This window comes from Xenopus tropicalis, chromosome 5 (genome assembly GCF_000004195.4).
Source record: "Xenopus tropicalis strain Nigerian chromosome 5, UCB_Xtro_10.0, whole genome shotgun sequence".
Lineage (NCBI taxonomy): Eukaryota > Metazoa > Chordata > Amphibia > Anura > Pipidae > Xenopus > Xenopus tropicalis.
Window position 1 is genome coordinate 95,461,193 of NC_030681.2, and position 17,490 is coordinate 95,478,682.

A 17,490-nucleotide genomic window follows, 5' to 3' on the forward strand; every position below is an offset into this window, starting at 1 on the left:
GTCTGTTAATATATTTTTTCCAATTTATTACCTGCAGACTGTGAAAATAGACACTCATACACTAGTGAAACTACCTAAAAACTATGCTTTTCAAGCTTTGCTTGTAGTTATTAAAGGACCACGGAAATTACTGTAACTTAACTAATGACCTCTTCTTTGCTAAAGCCAAAAAACACTTCTCACTACTAATACTTCTTTATCTCTCAGGTGTTTTTGACACTGTCAACCATCCTCTTCTTCTCCAGTTCCTCCATTCTCTTGGCTTTGTGACATGGCCTTGTCATGGTTTTCATCTTACCTCACAAATTGTTCTCTCAGTGTCTGTTACAATGGCTCATCATCTTCTTCCTTACCACTTTCTTCTGGAGTTCCTCAAGGCTCTGTCTTGAGCCCCTTATTATCTTCTCTCTATACTTCCTTCCATAGCAAACTAATCAACTCATGGTTTGCAATACCACCTCTATGCTGACGATATTCAGTTCTAACTGTCCTCTCCTAATCTCAACCCAGAGCTCTTAACTCACATTTCTTCTTGCCTGTCTGTTAACAATTCCACTATAACCCTATCACCTCAGTCTCGGTGCCTTGGGGTTATCCTTGATTCTGCCCTGTCTTTCACTCCTCATATCCAGAAACTTATAAAATCATATAACTTTTTATATGTAAATATTTCCAAGATAATTTATCACCCAAGAAGTTGTCAAAGTTCTTATTCACTCTCTCATTATATCCCACCTGAACTACTGCACTGGCCCTCACATTCAAAGCAGTTCATAACCCACTCCTCAGTCTCACCCTATATCTCTAGAAACCAATCAAACAGCTTGTTATGCTCCTCTACAAACCTGCTCAACTCTCTCATTACCGCCTCACATACTTGCATTTAAGACTTTGCAACAGCTTCACCCCTTCTCTGGAATTCTCTCTCTGTCCAACTTTCTCCCAATCATTCTTCCTTTAACAGATCTCTAAAAACACATTTATTTAGAGAAGCTTACCCTCATGTAGTTTAGCTGCTAAAAGCAATACCCTGTACTAATCTCTCAGCAAACTTTGTGTCTTAATCACTTCTCCTTTTAGATTGTAAGCTCTTTTGGGCAGGGCCCTCTTGACTCTTTGGTTGCTTTGTATGTACATTGTATAAAGCCAATTATTGTCCAGAGAAGGGGGGCAGCCCTTGCAAAGTCCTTAGTGCGAGTGTGTGAGGAGGTATTGAGAGAGTTGAGCAGGTTGGTAGAAGAGCATAACAAGCTGTTTGGTTTCTAGATTAGGGTGAGACAGAGAGTGCGTTATGAACTTCTTTGAATGGGTTTGAATAGTTTGAATTATATTCTGGATGGTAGTGGAAGCCAGTGCAGTGCAGAGGAGGAGCAGTTGGTGAGGTGTATGAGCCTAGCCGCAGTATTCATTAAGTTGTGGAATATGTTGGAGCTTTATATATATACATGTTAATAAATAATAATAAATAAAATAATAATAAAAGCCAGATAATTAAGAGGATCAATCACTATTATGCCCTCTCCCTTTTTCTAAGAGCAAATCTAATAGGTACATCTTGGTAGATAAGTAATTCTTTTCTTTAAAATGTGGTTGCTGGTTTCTGAACATGTAGCCATTAGTGATGTGCAGGTTGACCCTGCAGGACCTGCAGGTTTACCATTAGGTCAGGCAGATTGTGGGTTTGGTTTGGGTGCGGGCAGACTGGGGAAGTACAGTACAATCTTCTTCTGCTTCCAAAGTTTCCCTGTTTCGGAGCATAAGGCACTGGCAGAAGTAGCGTACAGAGTGGAAGGAGGCAGGCACTGGTTGGATGTGTGTCCTATAATTGCAACATTTTGCAGCTTAGGGTCATGGGTGGGTAAAAGTATTGGGGGTTGAGTTTTTCCTGACATGCTCATCACTAGTAATCATGCCTCTGTGTGATAGATGAGTGAGTATCTAGTGTTGTGTAACTTATTTAAGCATAATATTTAAAAATGCTTAGAATTATGTTTCTATCAATTGAATAATTTTCCCCTGTTTGCAGCAGCTGTCTCGTGCTTGCTATCTCTTTTTTATTTAGTGTAGTTACTGTAGTTACTTTTATCTGTGCAGGCTTCTGCTCCCTGGTTCCTTGACCCTTCATTTATCCATTCTAAACATCATTGGAAAAATTGCTCTCAGCCTTAGGCAGCCCTGGAGGTCATTTCCTAAATCAGATGTTTGGGGCCTGTCTAGGGTTGCATGATGATGGGAAGGGAACTACTAGGTTTGCTTCCATGTAAGCACATCATCGTTTAGGAGTAGTAAAAGTGCATTGCAAAAGCATTTGTTTTAGTTGATAGATAAAAAGACATTTTGTTAGGTTAGGGGTTTCCAGCTGCCTTAACAGGATAGCCGCTGTCCTCAAGGTCTGAGTAGGATCATTTATTATTACCTCAAAATTAAATACATAAATAAAATAAAGTAGTCAAATGTGTATTTGGTTAAATGAAGTGATTGCTACATAGAAGATGTTGGACAAGAGTGTGGTGCCTGGCTCTTCTTTAAATTAATGGAGATAATAAGCTCAATGTCAAAGGGATGCCATTTGTGTCTTTTTATATTTTTTTACATTTTATTTTAACACATCTTCTTATAATATGACATATCAATAATGTTGATGCATTATATCTGAATGTGGCTTCTGCTAAGAGCAATAGTTTGTGTAGTGATACTCTATGAAGCTGTAGGGATGTATACAAAACAAGCCACTTTAGGGAGAATAATGCAGATGAAATATTTTGTTGTTGCTCTGTTAGTGCAGATAGCCATAAAATACAAACTGTAATTTAAAGGTAGAGCAAGCGATGAAAAGAGTAACACTTTTATAACGAAGAAATTTTTTTTTTGGAAACAGCCAAGGTATTTTGACAATATTGGTTTAAACTAACACAGTACAAGAGTTAAGTTATTCCAAGATTGCCACCTAGTGGAAGCAAGTGGAAATAGCATAACTTTAACATTGTTAGCGTCTCTGAATAAGATTATTTTTTCTTTTCAATCAGTTTTCTTAATATATTTTACAAAGGATGGAAACAGATATTTCTTAACTTTAAGTTATCTTTAGCTAGATGTATTTCACAGCCAACCTTAAAGGACATGTAAAGCCTACATTTGCCTACAGTCACCACCGGATTTCTAATGTGGGCGCCCCGAGGCCCGCTCTTTTAGACAACATCCCCTGCGCGTATGCACACACGCATGCACATTTGCATGGGCGCCCATCCTACACTCATACGGAGCAGTGGGGCGAGGCATGCCGCCCCTAAAATTTTGCTACCCTAGGCCCGGGCCTGCCCACAGTGTATATCAGTTGGGCACGCCTCCCCCATCCATATGGCATCATTTGTACTGCATATATCCCATCCGTTTGCCAGCACCATCACATTTTCCGAAAGCAAATAGCAGCTTTTACCCGGTGTCCATTTTTCTTCTGATACATAATCAGATACATATAAAGCTTCAACCAGCATACACACACACAGACCCTTATTCAGCATACATTTCATCAAGAATACAAGCTCACACAGGCAGAACTATCTTTGATAAAAGTTCTGCTTTGTCTGAGCTGAGCTCAGGAGAAAAAGTTAGGAGAAAAATTATTCCCACAAGCCAGAAGTCAAAGCAAATTCCTGAGGGGGGCAAGTGGAGTAGAAGGAAATCTAAGTGATTAAGGAGATGTTGCAGCCTTACTATTAACCTCTGGACAACCAGTGTGGTAGGTTTCAAGAGGCTTCAGTGTGGTAGATTTCAAAGAGGCTTTTCACTGATTAAATATTTGTGTGTGGGGTTTCCATGTCTTTCAAAAGTCATATTTAATTTGTGGTTTTCACAGTCTATTTTATTTTCTTGTTCTTTAATCTTACTATCTAAAAGTGTTCAGCTATTTTACTTGTAATGTTCTTAAATGAGGTTAATTGCAATATTATGAGTGTAAACTGTGACATTCCTTTTTGAGTTTTACCTGCGGCACATACTTTTATTTTCATACAGGAAATGTTTTACTATTGGTTCAGACCTCAAAATGCTATATATATTTATAATGATATGGTATTACCAACCACAGCAATGTCAGAATTACTGTTATTGCAGAAATAAAATGTGTTCTGTGCCTGTGTGTAAAATTGTATGGCTTTACTTAACTTTACTTAAGTAATTCCTGAAAATGTAACAGCCACTTTTTTACTGAGGGTATTCCTGCGAGTGTCTATTCTTCATTTTTGCCAATAAAACAGCAGTCCTGTCAAGCTTTATGGAAATTTTTCTAAATTAGCATAGCCTTCATTATTGGGCATGTGGCCAACTGAAAACAACATTAAATAGTTTTATAGTTATACAATTAAATAGTTTTATAGTTATACAATTCTCTGTTTAGTGTTATTTTTTGATGCTTCCTTGTTATTTTACATTGAGTTATCTATTATGCTTATTACCAATTTAGTATGTGTTCACATTGTTTTTGCTCAGAATACCAGCCAAATCAATTGAAAAACAGGTGTCTGTGAGCCAAATGCATATGCTTAACTTTTTAATTTGTATAATTACAGCAAATATAGACTCCTCTATTGCTGCTATAACTATAATTATTAATTGTGAAAATTATGTACCCTACTCATTAGGCTGATGCCACACGTGGCGTTTTTACATTGCGTCTTTTCTAATTCTCTCAGCGGCTGAAAAATGCCCGATATCATCATCCATAGAAATAACTTGAAAAGACAAACAACACAATGCGGAAATACACTAGAAAACGCCTTAGCGCGGATTTTTCAAGCGTTGGCCGAAATACGCCAGTATTTGCACAGCAAGCTATTCCCATGTATACACAAGGCAGCTGCCAGACCTAGGGGAAATACGCAGCGTTTTTTACTATTTCGCACTATTATCACCATGGAAACGGGATTTGCTACGTCACCAGTACTAGGCTGAAAAATGCCATAGTCAGGGGCTGTGTGGCTTGTGCGGCGTTTTTAGGCTGAGAAAAAACGCCACGTGTGGCATCAGCCTTAGATTGTAAACTCAATGTCAGAGGAACTATCTTCGGATTGCCCCTTTAGCACTTAATGATTTATATTTATTTGTATTCATTTTGCATTGACCCCCTGATATCCTGGGGGTCATAAAATCTCTTGGAGGGCTCTGTGTATTTCATAGGCCTCTAGATAGACAGTTCTGATTTAAGTAGAACATTAATGAATGATTAGTGAAGTTTAATTTAGTTTAGTAAAAGGGAGATGCCCTGTAAGTTTATAAGGTAGAAGACACATGGGGTAATTCGCTGCTGCAACTTTTTAAAGTTTGCAGCGTGCTGATTTGTTGCTGTGACCTTTTAAAAAGATATTGCGACTAATTGCCCTGTGTGTCTTCACCCTAAAGTGCATTATATTTGCAGGTTAGAAGTAGGCAAACATAAACAACTGCATGTGATTTACTTTGGTCTGTTTATCTCTCACATTTAGGGACCTATTTATTATACTATGTAAAATTAAATTCGCATAAAAAACGGGTTAGAAAGCTGTGTAAAATAAAATGCATTAAAAATTATTTTACGCCGTTATCTTACGTAAGTTCTGGCAGAAGAAAAAACACGCAAAAAAATAATGCAGATTTTACGCCATTTTTTACATGGGTGAAGCCTGCCGATGTGTCGCAAATTTTGTTGTTGTATTTTTACATAGCATAATCTGCCCTTAAGTATCAGCAGTTTTCTAGCACAACCAATATACCCCTTTCCTCTGGAATCTGCTTTTCATATAAGAAGCTGTCACTGAAGCTTTGGAATATACTTTCATCTCATGTTGGATTCCATTGGCCCTAACACTGACCTTTCTGACTTCTATTATTTTACCTTTTGGTGTACAAATCACTATCACTTTTATATAGATGGGAGTTTCCCTCCTGTTAAGCCACAGTCTGCAAAGCATCATCATAGTTTAATCCAGCTGACTAAATGCCACAGCTATAAGGCGGTACTGCAATAAAACTGTGCCACCCTGGTATTCTTTTTATTGCAATACCTAGTGATTCATAAGCATTGTTTGGTTAATTGCCATGAAATTCCCCTTCTGGGCACATGTGTTGTGTCTGTGCTGTTTATACATTTGTTAAATGCTGTTCTTGCTTGATGGCTGGATACTGCAGATATGCAGAAATGGTTCAAGACAAAATGTGGCCCTAGACATGGTAGTGATTTAGGTACCAGTGGTACCAGGGAAAGGTATTAGTGTCTTGAGGACAACAGGTACAGTAGAGCAAGATAGCAAAAGTAAGTCAATATGTGACTTTTATGTTGTTGAAGTACAACTACCAGTGCTACCTCAGACTTGCATGATGCAGGGATAGCAGTTAGCAGGTAAAGTAGTTTAACTAGAAATGAAGGGTCATAGGTTGGAATGTATTTTTTTTAACCAGCCCTTATTTCTATTAAAAATACCATTGTCCTTTTGCTGGTGTAAATGGGTCTCCTAGCCCTAAAAAAAACTTAAAATTGATTGAGGATGAAGACCTAGTCGCAGCAGTTGTGGTAACTAATCGCTGCAACTTCCATACCCAAACATGCAAGTCGGTGTGTGCAAAGGTAACCACGCGGGTACAAGATTTGCAGCTACAGCAAGAAAGTACAATATTTGGTTTGAAAATGTGGCTTGTAAGGTGCAAAAGCACGTAACTGGTTCTTCTTCTCAGCCTGCAGCAGGCACATTCCTTCCGTCTTGGGCTTTTGTGTTTTCTTTGGCACTGAATATGTTTGCTTACGCCACACAGAGACCTTCAATATGCACACAAAACACTGTTTGTACCCTGTTGCAAAACTGACAATGTGCTTGAATTTTAAATTCCAGTGAAGCTTCTTTTATTCTGAATCTGTTCCAAGGTCTGTAGTTTATATAGTTGAATCTGTGTATTTAATTCTGTTTCTTTGTTACTGTTACTTTGTTAACTTTTATGCCACAGACATTCTCAAAAATATATAAAGCCTTTTAGCACCTAAGTATGAAAAGCATTTGCTAAGCCACAATGTCTAGTATTGTATATAATAGAATAGGCTTACTGATCATCTTATATTCAAATGTTTACAGTGCTCAAATGTGCATGTATATGAATTAAAACATGCAATTCGCAATGTAATATTCTTCATTAGACAGTTATTGAATTGGGAATTTTAACTGCATGTTGTGTACTTAAGGCATGCTTGAAGGTACTTTGTGTGGAGCAGAAATAACGTTTTAAGTAAGAAACTTTATTGCATACACTGACCACTGGTGCTAACTATAACATTCACAGTCTTCCACAGGCAGTGGAACTGCACTATACACTAAATTGAATTTGTACAAAGAAAAAATTGCTTGCACAAAGGATTGCATTTCCATTAAAGGGGTTGTTCACCTTTGAATTAACTTTTACTATGATGAAGAGAGTGCTATTCAAACAATTTACAATTGGTCTTCATTTTTTAACATTTGCGGTTTTTGTTCAGCAGCTTCAGTAATCAGCAGATTGCGGGGGCCTCTGAGGCAGAAGCCCCAGTGGGCCCTCCATCCCTAGTCTGCCCCTGCCAATAAAACTCTGCTACCTAATGCGACTAATCCCTCCAAAATGCCTGCAACAAAATGAATGGCCAGCGAAAAGGCATGTGCATCTATTTATTTTTCTGAAGTCGTGTGAAGTTTCCTTACTCAGGCAACTTTGTGCGACTTCAGAAAACAAAGTGGCGCATATGCCTTCCCACCAGCAATTCACTTTGTTGCCGGTGGAAAGGCATTTTGGAGGGATTTGTCGCCCATGGTACCAGAGATTTATGTTGTCCGACTAATCTCTCCATGGGGCATTAGCCTTATAGCCTGTAAGTGTTACAGTTGTTACACTACACACAGAATTTCATTTTTGCTCTGAATAAAAGATAGGGATTGCCATTGGCTCTCTTGCATGGGCCGATTAAAGCAGCCGATGAACCGAGTTAGTAGCTTTTCTGCCCATTTATGGGGCCCTCAGACAGGCCTACCCAGCTGATATCTGGCTGAAAGTCAGCCAGATTTCGATCCCTTACCCCAATGAGCTACATCCTGTCAAAACCAAACAATTGGATTATTCAGATGTTGACCACCTGTAGGTGGACATATCAGGGAAAAATCCCCTCATTATTAATCAAGGTTGCCAAATGGGAGGGTCTTGCTGTGTATGGCCACATTTAAGGTATCCATACATAGGCAGACACTTCTGTCAACTCCTGGTTGGCCCACTGCTGAAAGCATCACAGTACTGGGGGGATGAATTCCTAAATAAAACATACAAATCACACAGGAAATAATATTAATCCCTGCCAAAATCTTGCTCCTTTCTGAACTTAACCAGTGCAGTGTGCTAAGATGGCCACAAAATTGCACTTACATTAGAGCCATTTTTAAAAGCACTTGCGCCTATACACACACCTTGCACTTGGTAGTACTTGTGGGAACACTGCAGCACCTGACCCACCTGCTCTAGTGAATAATGTGTAAGTGTACTCAGTGATGCTTGGGAACCCATGAATAACTGCCAGCCTTTAAGAAGCTCCAGTGTTTCACCAGCAGTTTGTCTCAAGAGCTGTGGACTTGAGCCAAGCAAATAGTGTGTAAATACCCTTATTACCAATGCATGCCGGAAGTGATGCCATAGCAGTCTGCAAATAATAACCAAACCTGCACCCTTTTCCTAAAACAATGCAATGTAATTAGTTATTTAGGAAAAACTGTATGCACTTGTGCTGGATGGAACTTGGTATGCAGCCACAGTGATGCTGGGATTCTGGGAAAAGCGGCTCATTATGGACAAACCATTGCTTCCAAAAAGTGCCCTTTCTGGCATGCACTGTGTTCATAAGTGAACCCATTCTCACTGTATCTGACAGCCTTGCATAATTTTGTGAACTGAGTCACTTTACAGTGCCTATAATGGCCACTTTAAATCCCATCTATACACTACTGTATTGTAAACAAGGCACTTCTGAGCTCATGTTATTCCAGGTACGTTAAGTAAGATAATATACATATAAATAGCAAATCCTCTGTGCTCAGCTTAAGACTCAGCAGCACAGACATTGCCTGTGTTCGTTCTTTAAATGGGTGTCACTGTTCAGCCCTCAGGAGGAGTTACTGTAGGCACCGACTTTCCACCCCTCACTGCACAGCTAAATCCAGTTTGACACCAACAAGTATAGGGAACAATGATGTGGCACCTTCATAGTAGTGACAAGGAACTGAAGGCAGTGCTGGTTACCCTGATGTGCTGTTTGGGTCAGTATGTGGCTTTCTTTGCAGTTAATGTGCTGATTATGCTGTGCATGTGTTTTGTGTGGCTCAAGCTGTGCCCAGCCCTGTACTGTTTACACTTGTGCTGGATGTGTCAGTCTATGCCATGCACTGTTCTAGGCTTGCCACTAAACTGAGAAACCCTTTGGGAATGAAGCTTGAGCTTCAATTTATTGTGGGCTAGGAAGCTCTATTATTACATATATTTAATGCTTTTAAAAGAGGAAATGCTTTTTTGCCTTCTGTATAACTGTGACAGTGTTTTTAAAGATCATGTTTTATTTGTTTTGGGGTTTTAACATTTTTTTTTTATGTAGTAGCACTTGACTCTGTTGGTCTCCATGACCTCTAGCGTTCTGCCAGTGCCGGGCAACTTGTGAACCTGCAGATGTTGATTAACTACAACTCACATAACCCCAGACATTGTTAAGCTGTCAGTGGGATTCTGGGAGTTGTAGTTTAATTAAGGAAGGGCTGCAGGTTTCCTTTTGCTCTGGAGAGTGAGTTTGAATGATGCACTGAAAGATGGACAGGTGGAGTAGTTACCTTAAAGTGATAAAAAACAAACAAACCTAGACTCATAATCCATCTGCTTTTGTGTTGTCACTGACCCTAGTACTATTGTGTAAACTAGGGAAATCTCACTATCAGCCCACTTTGCCATGCTTCTGGTATGTGCCGTATTGGGGTACACCCACGGGTAGCTGTATTGCTCTGATCTGCCATACATGCATAGTACCTAATAAACAAGGTTAATCACTACATAGAATCACTGAACAATCACTACATAGAAGTATGGGCCTATGCAGTTCTGGGCCAGTCACTGAACCCATACACTCACCAAATCAGTCACTGGATGATGCTGTTTGTATATTTGCAGAGCATCTCTGTTTCACCAAACAGCTCAGCCACTTATTCATATCATGATGATTTTATGAAAATCCATAAACTGAAAATTCCATCTTAAATTTCATGTTAGAGAAGCAAATGACAAAGAACACACAAACTCTTGACCTCATTTAGTAGTTGCTTTACTCATTTGGACATTATTTACTAGTTGCTTTACTCATGCAGAATAAGAAGCTCTAGGTAGGGATGGGTTTGCGTCAGGTATTATTTTGATTAAAATTCACATATGTAAGTAGGAGCTAATCTTATAATTATTTAGGAGTATGGGAACAAAATCTGAGTAAAGCCCTCTTCATGGGCCTCATACCTCTTAACATTAATGAATGGAAAATTAAAAAGATTTAGGCCACGCCCCTGATCTGCTTGGTCAAATCCAGTTAAGCTCAAATTGACCATAAACACTTTCTGGGCCCAGTTCAGGCTTTAGATCCTGGTCTGTGCTGCTTAAACTGGAACACTTTGGAGGTTTGCCTTCCCAGCATCTGGAACCTGGATATTTGTTTGCAGTTGTCTTTAGAGAGTTTAGAGGGACTTTATATCATCAGATATTACCATTTACTCTATATTAACATTTATTACTATTTCTTTATGGTCATTGTTACATTTCAGAAAACATAGCTGAAATTCATCAGAAATATGTTATCATGTATTTTAGATTTTATTGTGCAGTTTTGGATTCAAAATAGTGACTGTTAATTTTTTTTTTATTTGCTTGGTGAAACATGCAGTAGTCAATCAGTTCTATCTTTCCTGTCGCCAACAGCCCCTCATGCTCTGTATTGAGACTATGATATTATGAATAGATTGTGAGTCACTAAAGGTTCTGTGTAAGATTAATGGACCTCTAGCTCTATAGTTTCATATGATCCAACATTTAGTGAGACCTTGTTTGGCGAGGTTGCCGATATGCCCACCCTGGGTGATGTTGGATCTCATTGACGGGATGCAGGCTGTCAGGACGAGGGCTGTATCCATAATCCAATGCATTTCTTGCCCCAACAGGATTTCTAAGCCTGCCCAATTAAAATCTGGGTGATATTTGTCCCAGTCTATCAGCAGCTTTTATTGGCCTGTGTATACCAACGTTAGTTCTTAACCAGCACACATATCTAGAAAGACTATGGGGGTTACTTGTTTAAAAACAAATATTTTTTTGGTTGCTATAGTTTAATGCACACTTAATGCCTTTTATTACACTGATTCTTCCCACTGATAACTGACTACCCCACGTTATTACTTGTGGTGCTTCCTATTTATGTGATAAGAAAGTGACCAACCACACTTGGGTGTATTCTTGGTCTGTGGATAAACGCAGTCTGAGAATCTGCCCCTATGCTTAAAGGAATCTGCAAGTGCACCTGGAAGCATTGCTTCGGCCCGGGTGCAGGCACACACAGCGTATTTCATCTGGAGACTGCTCAAGTATGCTTTAGGCTGAAATAAGCTGAGTCTGCCTGCACTCGGACTTAAACAGTGCTTCCAAGTGCAGGCACAAATTGAAGATTTTTAAAGCGGAGGGGCGGATTCTTGACTTGCGCTTATCCACAGACCAAAAATCAGCCCGTGTGGCACTACTAGCCTTAGTGAACCAAATAACTGCAAGTGAAACAAATAACATATCATTCATTACAGTCTTTCAGTTATCTTGCATTTTTACATTCATTTATTCATTCATTCGATTTTTCATACTTTATGTAACCTTTGGTAACTCTGTTGTCTTTTTCTCCTTATTTATTTGCAGATGAAAGAGATAAAGTACAGAAAAAGACATTTACAAAATGGATTAATCAGCACCTTATGAAGGTATGTAATATGGCAACTTTTTGTTCTTGTTTTACTACTTGTTTGGATGATTTTGGACTGCATTTCTGTTTTTTACATTACAAGATTAGCACAAGCAAAGCCTGTTGTATATTCAGAGGTAGAGGATGCTGGGATTTGTAGTTTGAGTAGCTTTAGCGCTAAAGGCACCTACTGTATATAGTACTGTATATAGTACTGTATGTTGAATCAAGTTACAAGTAATGATACAGATAAAAATACACAAATGTATACATATTCTAAGAGTTAGCATCCTTTTTTTCATTAGATTCTGTATACATGTACCTTTAAAGGAGAAGGAAAGACTTAGTCTCTTTGGGGTGCCAAAATGTTAGGCACCCCCAAGTAACTTTAATCTCTTACCTTGTATCCTGGGCTGGTGCCCCTTTTAGGAGAAAACCACACCAGCCTGTGGTATCTGCAGCGAGCGCCTCCTCTTCCTGGTTCGCACTTGTGAATGCCAATAGAGTGAAAAGCCAAACTTTAACAAAGAAGTCGGCTTTTCACTCTAGTGCGCATGCACCGGCCCAGGGATTTTGCCGGCAGAAGAAACGCGGAAGAAGGAAGTGCTCGCTACAGGTACCCCGGGCTGGTGCTGTTTTCTCCTAACAGGGGCACCAGCTCGGGGTACAAAGTAAGCGATTAAAGTCACTTGGGGGTGCCTAACATTTTGGCACCCCCAAGGGACTTTGCCTTTCCTTCTCCATAAGTTATGGAGATCCAAATTACGGAAAGATCCCTTATCCAGAAAACCCCAGGTCCCGAGCATTCTGGATAACAGGTCCTATACTGGTAATGCATTTTGGTTTGCATGTTACGTTATCTTAAGTTACATTCGCTGAGGGGTTGCTAACATTGTGCCCCTCTCAAGTAAATAGGGATTTCCTTTTTCTTTAGGGGCAATGGCACATGGTAAGATTTGTCTCCTGCGGTTACGTCTGCACTTCTGTGTGAAAATGCCTTGCCTAACATTGCAGTCGCTGCAGGTAAACCTTATTGCTTATGGCAATCTCGGTTAGCCCTGAGAAAATGCGAAGGGAGGCAATTTCCCACAATTAGGCCAGATTGTCGCAAGTAATATGTTTTACTTTCGACAATTGCAGTGTTAGGCAATGTTAGGCAATTTTCAAGAGATTTGGAGCCTGCGGTAGAGCAGATTTAACTGTGGGTGACAAATCTTACCATGTGCCATTGTCTTTAAAGGACAAAGGGATTTATGTGCATTTAAAATACTGCAGTGTACTGGTACCCTACATTGTAAATACTGTATGTTGATTTAGAAGCCTTTCCTTCTCATTTAATCTAGTAATGTAAGCTGTAAGCAGGACATGAACTAGACACAAAAACATTTCTTATATTATAGAACCTAAGTCCATTGAAAAGAGAAAATGACTTTAAATGGTTACTTTCACCACACAGTTAACCATAATTATTATGATGGATGATGAGTTCATCTATATCACACATGACCAGATCTGAATGCGTGTTAGCTTAAAGAATAATTAAAGCTTAACAAAGTAGGCTGGAAATGCTGCACAATATTTTATTAAACTTGGTATCAGTCTAAGGCAACCAGAGTCCTTTAGCAGGAAAGATCTGTTCCTCCAAAGATGCCCCAGTAGCTCCCCATCTTCTTTTCTGATTCACTGCACATGCTCTGTGCTTAGGAACTGACGCACAGTATACTGTATAAACAATATAAAGTCACAATATAAGGCTGATTAGTAATTAATTTAGATTCACTTTACAGCTTTGTTCGCACAGTGGTTCTGTTGTTTTTATGGTTTAGTTCTTCTTTTTCTTACATCTGAACAAACCTATGCCTCAACGATGCTCCAGGAAATGGCACCAGCAGGTTAGATATTCACTCTGGGCATACTTTGTGTATCCAGTGGGCTCGTTGTTGAAACAGATCCTTGTGGTTCTGGGCAAACTTCATAACCAAATCTACACATTGCTACCTTGGCTAATGGATTTTCCTTATGGCACAAACCTCTTTATGAGGAGTATCTTTAGAAAACTAAACTTAACACAGCTGCTGCCAAAAGTAGGGATGCTTGCAGTAACTAACCATGTGCAACAGTTTTATTGTTTGGTGTAGAACAACAAAAGTGAAACAAGATACAAGTATGCATCAACTTGTCAGTTGAACAGCAGGCACTGGAAGCATTTCATTTGTATAAACTTGTCAGAGCCACCTTTAGTGAATGAATAATTAACATTGCAAGAGTCTAATTAATGATTACTTGGTATTGTAGGAACAATCATGTTACACATTCAGTACTTGAGAACATGCTTATTTCCTCCCTAACAGTATAAACAAATATTGAAAATGGTTCTGCAATATTTATACAAAAAAAATCAGTATTAATTAATGTAGCATGTGGGTAATCTGTATGCAGACTGTGTATTTGGCACACAACATGGCATGTGAAGTGGGCCAGTAAGGTGTGTAGACATGCTTCAGTTCAAGTCTTGTTCTAGCAAGAATACTCAACACCTCCAAGCACAACTTATCAATGCACTGTAAGAATAAAACCGCTTTAAAAGTTCAGGTTAGTGCCTGTTGCTTATTGTTCTTTTATTAAGTGGATATTTAGGATGTCATTAAGGCTTTAATTTGAATTGCTTATTTCATTTTCCTTTACATAGGTTTAATTTTACTTCTGTTACTTTGCTGACAGTACTTGACTTATCAGTAGATAAGCCTATTATTGAATGTATTTACTTGTACAAAAGCACTTGCACTAGTGTTTCTTTTATTCACTGAATATGAATTGAAAAATTGAGTAGCTTGTTTATTGCTTGGTAAAGACAAGTGTTCTACCATTTGTTAATAATCATTTGGCCACTGGAGAGCAGTGTTTCAAGATATTTTATTGCTGTGTACCAATCAGCGTATCCATGACCGCTAAAAAAAACAACAGGATTGATTAGACACCCAGGGCCTGATTCACTAAAGGGCGATAAAACGTGCGCTATTTTTATTGTGCGCTAAAATTTTAACCGCGTCTTAATTTTGGCGATTTATCGCACGATTCACTAAAAGCATACTCGCGTTTTTTTACGCGCGGTATTTCAATGCGATAAATAGCGTGCGGGGTATTTTCCGCATGCAGGCTATTTATCGCATGCGCTAATTGTAACAATCGGCAGCATAAAAATGGCGACATTTTGCCCTGGGAGAGCACAGAGTGCTAGAGAGGTGCTGTATAAAAGTTTATTTGCAAAAACCCCCCCCAAAAATTATAAAAATCATAAGTAAGAAAAAAAAAGAAGTGCTAGAGATAATAAAATGGGGGGGGGGGGGGGCATTTAAGAATATTTAGCCAAATACTTAGGGGGTCTGTTTGCTAAAGTGGCTTAAATTAAGTTAGAGATTTTAGACACAGAATAAATGGCAAATATGTTATGGGCACTTAATTAAATGGGAACAAATATAATATTGCAATTATTCTGGCAACAAAACATTGGATTGGCAGTTATCACACTCGCCAGAAAATACGCTACTTATTAACGCAAGTTTTACTATTCAGCAAAATGGGCTAAAGACTAAATTGTTGGCAGAATATTTGCAAACATTTAAACCATATAGCATATTGATGCTGTTACTGATAAATGTAAGAGTGTAGGGGAAACTACATGAACGTATAGAATACCATATCAAGGAAGGAAAAATAATGACACATTACTCAGTTCAAAAGTAGAAAAATAAAAACTTTACTTAAAATAATAAAATAAAAAAGGGGGTGAAAAAAACTTAGGGCTTGCTGCCCTTGAGTTCTCGCATGTCCCTCTGGAGTTGAGCCACCTCCCCCCGGAGCTGGGCCAGCTCAGCTTTCACGTTGGCCAGGTCCTCCTGCACTGATGGTCCGGCAGGAGAACCTGGCGCCCAGCGCTTGGCCTGGGGGGAGAACCCAAGGGCCTGGGGGGAAACTGGGGGAGGAAAGAAGGGGGGGGGGTCTGGGGCCTCGGGGGACCCTGGGGCCTCGGGGGCATATTCGGCCTCGGAGGCCTCTTCTGGGTCTTCTGCCAATGGTCCTGGGGCCAGTTCTTGTGCCTCTGGGGCCAGTTCTTGGGCCTCTGGGGCCGCAGGTCGGGCCGCTGGGGCCGGTAGTTGGTCCGCGGGGGCCTGTGGATGGGCCGCGGGGGCCGGTGGATGGGCCACAGGAGGTTGGGCCGCTGGGGCCGGTAGAGCCTGGAGGGCCTGGGGTTGGGCCTGGGGAGGAGGCGCCAGCTGAAGTTCTGTGAAATAGTATTGCAAGATGTTATTTTGTGTAATATATTATATATATATATATATATATATATATACATTCATACACCATCAAAAATAACGGGGCCCCTCACAACAACATTTTTTGGGCCCCCCTCCTCCCACACCCCCAATGGCCCCTCCCCCTGTGAACCCTCACATCAATACAAAGGACACACATACATTGTTAGCCAGGGCCCCCTAAAACATTTGTGGCCCTTCCACAAATGACTCACACTATGGGCCGCTCCCTGCTGCTTCCCCCCTGCATTATTTATGCATATGTATTTGAAAATAGATGTGTATATAAATATATATATATATATATATAATAGGAAGTGCTGGGAAGCTGCACACCATAAGGAACAATAATACCTGGGTGCCTATGGCAAAACAAAATCTAGAGAGGCATGGGGTGATGGCACACACAGGATTTTGACAAGGAGTCACAAAGATGTGAAATAATATTCAGAGGTTTATTGTGAGCAACGTTTCAGTTCCTCACTGGCATTATGGTTGAACGTGATGGACATATGTCTTTTTTCAACCCAACTTACTATGTTACTATGTTACTTTCATCATCCCTGACATTTCTGACATTTGTACCTTTAGTTCAAATTACTTGCTAAATCTTTTACTGAACGTATACTGTAAAAGCATAATAAAGTACAATAATTACCTTCTCTAATTTCAGCGACCAGTTCTGGGCTCCTGCGCTTAAGGTCGGACCACAGACGCCGGAGCTGGTGGGGGCCCACATCAAGGGCAAACCTGGCGAGCAAACCTTGTCTTAGCTCGTCCAGGATTGCCCTCTTCCTCTCGTGGACCCCTAAGTCCCCCGGCGGTGGGTGGTCATATCCTGCACGCAGGAGCACGCTGATAATATAGCGCCTCTCCCCTGGTAGCAAGTCGGAAACCCCAGGCATCTCCTCTCAGTTTGGTGGCTCCAGCCTTAATGACACAAAATGGCCCCAAGTCGCACATGTCACGAGATTCCAAAATCGCCACAAAATGTCCGCAATTCGCGAGATTACAAAATCGCGAAAAAAAAAAAACCGCCAAAATATACATAGTAATGTATTTTGCGCGAAAAAAATATTCGCCACTACAGTACAGTATATTTTGGGGACAACATATTCACCGCTATAGTACTGTATATTAGTAGCGAAATTCCATACATGCCAAGACTTGAGTAAGTTA

General features: G+C 39.9%; 1 protein-coding gene across 26 annotated transcripts in view; it reads left to right on the forward strand.

Moving 5' to 3' along the window:
• Window positions 1-17,490, forward strand: part of dst (dystonin) — a 281,394-nt gene that overhangs the window by 74,479 nt on the left and 189,425 nt on the right. For 25 of the 26 annotated variants that reach the window (XM_031903049.1, XM_031903050.1, XM_031903043.1 and 22 more), the window contains one exon: window positions 11,956-12,017. In XM_031903049.1, the coding sequence (XP_031758909.1) occupies window positions 11,956-12,017 (62 nt within the window). Of the gene's footprint in view, window positions 1-9,205; window positions 9,291-11,955; window positions 12,018-17,490 lie in introns of those variants that run through there. The other variant, XM_031903055.1, reaches the window with a different exon arrangement.